This window comes from Pongo abelii, chromosome 9, assembly GCF_028885655.2.
Source record: "Pongo abelii isolate AG06213 chromosome 9, NHGRI_mPonAbe1-v2.0_pri, whole genome shotgun sequence".
Classification (NCBI taxonomy): domain Eukaryota; kingdom Metazoa; phylum Chordata; class Mammalia; order Primates; family Hominidae; genus Pongo; species Pongo abelii.
In genome coordinates this window covers 16,610,769-16,619,106 of record NC_071994.2, presented here as the reverse complement: position 1 = coordinate 16,619,106, position 8,338 = coordinate 16,610,769, and the positions used below count along the sequence as shown (strand labels likewise).

The 8,338-nt window shown below is 39.4% G+C and overlaps 1 protein-coding gene across 1 annotated transcript in view; it reads right to left on the bottom strand.

The window, feature by feature from the left end:
• Nucleotides 1-3,600: 3,600 nt before the first annotated feature.
• The window catches only part of GLYAT (glycine-N-acyltransferase), a gene marked incomplete at its 5' end in the record, with an annotated part of 28,706 nt that continues 23,968 nt past the window's right edge, over nucleotides 3,601-8,338 (bottom strand). The window contains 3 exon segments of the mRNA NM_001133334.1: nucleotides 3,601-4,707; nucleotides 5,129-5,300; nucleotides 7,298-7,424. Of these exon segments, the coding sequence (NP_001126806.1) occupies nucleotides 4,305-4,707; nucleotides 5,129-5,300; nucleotides 7,298-7,424 (702 nt within the window). The 3' untranslated portion in view covers nucleotides 3,601-4,304.

The window sequence follows — 8,338 nt, the reverse complement described above, 5'->3', positions numbered from 1 at the left end:
AGGTGGGAATTGAACAATGAGAACACATGGACACAGGAAGGGGAACATCACACACTGGGGACAGTTGTGGGGTGGTGAGAGGGGAGAGGGATAGCATTAGGAGATATATCTAATGTAAATGATGAGTTAATGGGCACAGCACACCAGCATGGCACATGTATACATATGTAACAAACCTGTATGTTGTGCACATGTATCCTAAAACTTGAAGTATAATAATAATAATAAAAGAAAAAGAAAAAAATTAAATATATACTTATATAAATATGTGTATATATATGTATATATATATGCACCCAACAAAAAGTGCATCCAGTTTTATAAAACAAATACCACTAGGCCTACAAAAATGTGAGAAAACCATATAATAATAGTGAGGGGACTTCAATACCCCACTGGCAGCATTAGACAGATCACTGAGGCAGAAAACTAACAAATTCTGGACTTAAATTGAACACTTGATCAAATGGACCTAATACATAGCTACAGAATACTCCACTCAACAACCACAGAATATACATTATTTTTATCTGCACGTGGAATGTACTCTAAGATTGACTACAGTTTTAGTCATAAAGTGAATTTAAAAAATCTGAAAGTCATACCAAGCATCTTCTTGGACCACACTGGAATATAAATAAAAATCAATATCAAGAGGAATTCTCAAACCACACAAATACACAGAAATGAAAGAAGATGTTCCTAAGTAATTTTGGATAAACAATAAAATTAAGGCAGAAATCAAAATATTCTTTGAAACAAATGAAAATAGAGACACAATATACCAAAACCTCTGGGATACAGCCAAAGCAGTGTTAAGAGGAAAGTTTATAGCACTGAGTGCCTACAGCAAAATGTTAGCAAGATCTCAAATTAACAATATAGGAATTGAGACTAAGATTGCAGATGGGGGCAGGACTAGCTTGCAGCTCCCACTCAGATGGACAGAGACATGTGTGAAGATTCACATCCTGAAATTCTGCTCCAAGAACTACCACAGGTACATGCCAGGAAAGCTGAGAGAATCCACAGTCCATTAGAAGAAACTGGATTACCTCTGCAGGCTCCCTGAGACACTGAAAAACAGTGAGTCTGTTTGCTTTCTCAATGGGGAGGCTTGTGGTCTGGGGCAAGTTCTCAGTCCTGGTCACTGGCTACCTGGAAATAGACTTGGTGCTGTTGGTGGGCATGGTGGGAGTGAGACCAGCCTTTGGGACTGTGGGTTGCATGAGAGTGGGGTGAGGCCTATGACTGCTGGCTTCTTCCCTGGTGACCTGTATGATTCAACAGAGGCAGCCATAATCCTCTTGGTAATATAACTCCATTGGACTGAGAACTTCACCCTCATCCCTAGTAACAGCAAGCCTGCCCAAGGGGAGGCTGAGCTCAGACATGCCTATCCCTGCCTCCACTTGGTGGTCTTTCTCTAACCATTCTGGTAGCTGAAGACAAGATTATGAGAGCTATCATAATCTCTTGAGAGCTCTATGGCCTTGACCACCACCTGAGAAACCTGAATACTTAACCAGGTGTCCCTAGGGCAAGTTTGCATCCTCCCTATAGAACTGCAGCTAATGTGCTCTTGAAAGTGCCAGCTCTCGGCTGGAGGCCAACCAACACAAAATGAGCACACTAAACAAAAACAACCAAGGACCCTCACAGAGTCCATTTCACTACCCTGCTACCTCCACTGAAGCAGGTGCTGGTATCTATAGCTGCAAGACTGGAAGACAGTTCACACCAGAGGACTCTTTGCAGACACTCCTCAGTACCAGGCTGGAGCCTGGTAGCTCCACTGGGTGGCTAGATTCAGAAGAGCAAAAACAATCACTACAGTTTGGCTCTCAGGAAACCCCATTCCCATGGGAAGGGGGAGAATGCTACATCAAGGGAGCACCCCATGGGACAAAAGAATCTGAACAGCAGCTCTTGAATCCCAGATCTTCCCTCTGACATAGTCTACCCAAATGAGAAGGAACCAGAAAAACAATTCTGGTAATATGAAAAAACAGGGTTCTTTAACACCCCGAAAAGATGATACCAGCTCACCAGCAATGGATCCAAACAAAGGCAAAATCCCCGAATTTCCAGAAAAAGAATTCATAGGTCAATAATTAAGCTAATCAAGGAGACACCAGAGAAAGAAATAAAAAACACAATACATAATATGAAAGGAAAATTCTTCAGTGAAATAGATAGCATAAATAAAAAATAATCACAACTTCTGGAAATCAGGGACACACTTAGAAAAGTGCAAAATGCACTGGAAAATCTCAGCAATAGAACTGAACAAGCAGAAGAAAGAACTTCAGAGCTTGAAGACAAGGCTTTTGAATAACCCAATATGTGAAAGACAAAGAACAAAGAATTTTTAACAGTGAACAAAGCCTCCAAGATGTCTGGGAATAGGTTAAACATTCAATGCTGGGTCTGTGGGACAGACAACTGAGGGATGAAATGAGTACTCAGACACAGATACGCAGTGTAAGAACAGCTAGGTAACTGCCTGGCTCAAGTGGCCAGAATGCAGCCCCGAGAAGCTGGAGCTGCTTGCTTTTATTCAGTGCAAGCACAATACCAAAAGCCTGGAGCAAACACAATCTGTAGGTGATTAACATTTATTGTTCCCCTTTCACAGGAGTTCTAGACCAGACTAGCCAAAATGATTAAACCCCATCTCTACTAAAAATACAAAAAATAGCTGGGTATGGTAGCACATGCCTGTAATCCCAGCTACCTGGGAGGCTGAAACAGGAGAATCACTGGAACCTGAGAGGTGGAAGCTGCAGTGAGCCAAAATCATGCCACTGCACTCCAGACTGGGTGACAGCACGAAACTCTGTCTCAAAAAAAGAAAAAAAAAAATAGAAAACTGTCCTAACCTCTTGCAACCTGAAAGATTATCTTTTCTGTTCCACCTCAACTGACTCTTGTATGAGACAATTATCTAAACTTTATAATAGAGTTCAGGCATTCTGAAGTAATGCTATAATTGGAATGTTTGTGTTTCCTCCAAAATTCATATTGAAACTTAATCCTCAATGCAACAGTATTAAGAGATAGTCTTTAAGAGATAATTAGGCCACGAGAACTTCCACCCTTATGGATGGGATTTGTGCCTGAGGGAAAAAGGACTGGAGGAAATTAGCTGGGCTCCTTTCTGCTATTCTGTCTTTCTGCCATGTGAGTACACAGTGTTCATCCCCTACAAAGAACACAGCAGGGACTGAATTCTCACCAGACACCAAATCTGCTGGCACCATGATTTTAGACTTCTGGCCTCCAGAACTGTGATAAATAAATTTTTAATTATTTTATCATTTTAAATAAACAAATAGGTTCAGATGGTTATTTATAAATTACCCAGTCTCAGGTATTTTGTTACAGCAGGAACAAACTGAGATTAGTAATGTGCTGAGGCTAATTGGACAAGCAGCTGTTCATGCTGTCTCCTCTCCCTTTAACTCCTATCTCTCCTCAATAAACCATCACATCCCTGGGTCAAGGTGCTTTCACCTTCCCCTTTTCATACACTCATTCCTTTCATGCTGTCACCATGATGAACCACTTAGCTTGAACAAACACAATAAAAATTGTATACAGTCAAACACAAAACTTTCTTTATTATTTAGGAGTTGTGGTGGGTTTTGGAAGCTCATCTTTAGAAATATCATTGGATCTTTTTTCCTGGAATAGGAGCTTGGAGAGAATAGGATATCATCAGTTGGTATTTCTTCTAGTAACATTCCCTGCTATATCATGTATACTGTATTTAGTCTAATATCCCATATATATTTGTGTCTAGTATATTTAATGTACCTATAAAGTAGCAATAACAGGAGAGGATAATCTCTAAAGACCTATTGAGGAGAGTCCACTCGTTGATCATAAGGGAAAGGCTTTAGAAAGGGAAAGAAATAAGTCATAGTGCTCAGAAAATTTTATTCACCTCTTCCTAGCTCCTAGAAAAACTGGCAAGGGTCTTGCAACTGAGGAACCAGGGATTCCAGGAGAAGTAATTTGGAGCAATATGTATCTGATGAAGTGTCATAGAGGTCCTGGAAATGTGGGGAGCTAAATTGTTTATGTCAAATGTAAGAGGACCTGGGCCAGCTTCCCACTGAGAAATCTGTGAATGCAGGGACCATAGTGATGCTGTTGAACATCACACTGCTTCCTCAGAGTTCAAACAGTGCCCACTCCTTTACTGCTGATTACAATTTATTATTTCTTTTCATCCACCATCCACTCCTCAAATTATATGCCCAGACCTTCCCAACACTGTCTTATGTTCAGGATTGGCATCACAGAGGCACACAGTTCCACTGGTTCCAGCTTCTGGGAATGGGAACATGTTGCAGTGTGTAACTCATTTTTTGCATAGCTTCATTGCTGTAGTCTACATGAGAATAGACAGGAAAGCCAAGTTTGCCCAATTTCTGGGCGTGGGAATAGATGACATACGTCACAAGGCCATGGAGCCGGTACTCAGGCAAGGTGCCTGCCATTCTCATCTCTCCAGTCTGGTCCATTAGATCCCAGCACACAGGGGTCCCCTCAGGCCCCAGGAGACAGCAGGTGGGAAAGGTCTGAATGCAGCGCTCAATGAATCTCTGGCTCCTCTCATTACCACCAAAATGCCAGAATTTATTCACCAATTGAGCATGGGTAACATCCATGGATGAGAGCTTAAACATCTCTTGGTTGCTATGGAGGGTCCAAGAAGAAAACAAAATCCATTAGTATAAAGGTTTGTATTTGCTATGACCTCTATTGTCTTGAGAGACAGAGTAGACAGAAGAAATAACAAATGTGAAGTCCTGGAATATAGATGATCTTGTGATGAAAGAGGAACAGAATGAAGGTCAGAGCTGTTGGAGGAAGAAAGCAGGAAGGGCAACAAAGGTCCAAGTGGTAGCCAGAGGCCTGGTTTATTCTAGATTAGAAGGGAGATGGTGGAGTCTTTTAAGCAGGAGAGAAACATGTTCTGAGTTACATTTTTAAAAAATGTAATTCTGATTTCTTTGTACAACATTGATTGTAGGAAAGCCAGAGTGAATTCAGGGAGAGAAGTTGGGAGGTTACTTGAGAGGTGTGAGTGGTGTAGACTGGATTTTATCAAACTCACATGGCCTTGGGTTTGCCACCACTGGGAGATAAAATCTTTGATTTCAGCAGGAAAGGAGCCAGTTCCTTGGCTGTTTCAGCTGCCATATAGAGAATGCGTTGTGTTTGTTTGACTTTGAAGGACTTAATGACTGCGAGATTTTGTATAGCCTCATTCAGGCTAGGCTGTGAACCTAGATGGTATAATAAACAGAGATGTAATGGTTTAGGTATATTCTAGAGTGAAGTTCTGCAGTGGAGTAAGAAGTGTCCTGGATTTAGTATCATAAAATCTTGGTTCTGGGCTTGGTGCTACCACTGTGTGGCCCATGTCAATAGTAATTTAAAAAGTGAAGATTCCTCTTCAAAAAGACTTCCCTCCCCATCTAATTAAGAATCAATAGTAACTTCCCTCTTAGAAGCAAAATTTATTCAAAGACCTGTGCTAGCATTCTTAGATAACTGCTAGAAGATAATAAAGAAATCAATGTACTTTTTGTTCTTAGCTCCCACAATTTAGCCTAAATATTTACCCTGGCATGCTTATACTGGTCCAAGCAAGAATTAGGCCACAGCCTGTTCCTCTTCCTTACTTGGAGATGCTTTACCTTTCTCAGCATTCCACAAGTTACTTGCCCCTTCCTTTGTTCTCCTCTGCCTTTATCTCTTTTAAAAGGTTTTAAGTTGCTAGCCAGTTGGGACAAATGCAGAATGTGAGGTCCCATTCCAGCCAATGGAAACCAGACACAACAGTAGGGTGGACATGTCAGGTTATAAATAACCCTGTCTGCTTTGCTCAGTGTACTCTCATGGCAAAATTGCTGGTGAGTGTACCCTTTCTGCAGAAAGTAAAAATGGCCTTGCTGAGGAAATTAAATTTATGTTCAAGTGCTATTTCTTTACAGCACCAGGGAAGAAGCATTTCAAACTGTAAGGATTTGTGTAATTTTTTCTGTTTTACCTAAGTGAAAACATGCTTAGGGATAGATTCAGTTATGATTGTGTTATTAACAGCAGTATCTGCACTGGAACCAAGTTTTCTGGGCTGCATAATTGTGTAGTTTTGATAATCCTAGTAGGTAAATTTAAAAAATGGTAGCTAACATCTACTAAGCTACATTCCTAGTGTAATAATATGAGGTAATGACCCACGATTTGCCCATATCTCCTGGAATCCATTCCCCAGGATAGTCCCCTCCTCCACTGCAGCTTACCTTGGTCACATTGACCATCTTTCATCAATGGAAAGAGCAAATTTAATGCGAGGAGAGGCTTAAAAGTGCCTGCCCCATTGGGGCTTTCCCTTTGTTTTTGCTCCTGGTTAAGACCAATTATGTTAAGACCAATACCATTAAGATAGGCCTGGGCCAGCCTGCTAGAGACACATGTTGCTATCATGATGTCACCACAGTCACCAGCTGTCATGAACTAACAGCAGAACTCTCATTCAGGCATGTGAGTGAGGCCATGTAAGAGCAATCAGCCATGGTCCACCCATCAACTACAGCTACATGAGTAAACCCAGTTAAGACCAGTGGAAGAACTGCCTTGCAAAGCTCAGCCCAAATGGTTGATTCACAGAATTATTAGGTTTGCTATGCAGCAAACGTTAACTAACATGTCCAAGTATTATGCTAAGCACTTCCTAGTCACCTTCATTTAATATTTTCAATGCCTTGTGTTTTAGGTAACATTATTTTCCTCATTTTTATATATGAGAAACATAATCTCAGAGAGGTTAAATCACTTAACTAAGATTACACAGCAAGTAATAGGCAAATGCCATCCTAGGGAATCTCCAGAGAGCATAGTTGGAACCATGATAGTTGTTCTTGGTGACCTGGGAAGTATTCTATGGCCAAATAAGCTATCATTTTTATTTCAGGAATGGAAGGCCAGAGGGAAGGCTCTCCTTCAGCATCCATTTACCTTAAAAGGTCTGGATACAGCTGCAAAATATGTCATAAATCCTTGGTCCCAAGGAATTATACTATGGTTCCCTTTATGAAGCCCATTCTTTGCAAATTTTAGGGTTTCCCATACTGTCCACCACCTTTTACAGGTATAGTTACCACACAGTAACAAAATTGACAGCTGGGAGTCTGAGCTTGGAGGAAGGCTGTATAAGTCATATGAAAACTTGCTCAGGACACATAAGTGAGTCAGCACACATCCCATTCCCCTTACTTACTTTGAATCTGTAAATGCTGTTTCCAATTGATGAGTTCTGGTGATCCAAGGAATTCCTGACAGTTTTGGGGATCTTTGGAGTAGATTTGGTAAGTATTGGTATAGTGATCAAGGTCATCTGTCATATCCTGTTATCATTAGGAAAAAGGAAATAAAACACATCCTTATATTTTATGATTACATATAATTTTATACTGTGATATTTCTAAGTAATAAAATATTGGTAGTTTTATTGGTGTATCACAATTATTTCTTTTTTATTGATACATAATATTTGTAAAAATTTATGGGGTATGTGTAATATTTTGTTATGTGCATAGAATGTTTAATGATCAAGTCATAGTTTTCATCATCCAGAATATTTATTATTTCCATGTGTTGAGAACATTTCAAGTCCTCCTTCAATCTACTTTGAAATATACAATACATTGCTGTTAACTATAATCATCCTATGTTAAACATTAGAACTTATTTCCTTTATCTAACTGTGGGTTTGTATGCATATAATTATTTCTGAATTATTTAAATAATGAGATAAAGATCAAAGATTCAATTTATGTTGGAAAATTCCAGAACAATACTATTCATTATCCACATACCACGTTAAAATTTCAAATAAAAGACATAACCATTTAGAAAGCATTCTTCTTATCACCATCATCTTCAACAGGAAGAAGAGAAAGGCAATTGACAAGGGAAAGCTTATGTCACAAGAATAAATTTTACTACAGTTCAAAGACTTGCAGAATACACAAACTTGACCATGGCAGTATGAAACTTGATATTGATACCAAAGAAAATTAAAAACTAATTCAAAATGCCTTCTTTAAAAAATATGTTGGTTAAACCAATTGCAATTCCAGAGAAACAAACAATCCACTTACACGTAAAGAGCTTCTCAAATTAGTAAATGTCAGATACAATTATTTACAGGAAGAAGGTGGATGAAAATATTACCACAACTATTATAGAATTAAAAAACTTTTTTAAAAGTTGGAAAATGTTGCACAAAAAACACACTCACAAGTAAGCAATGATACCA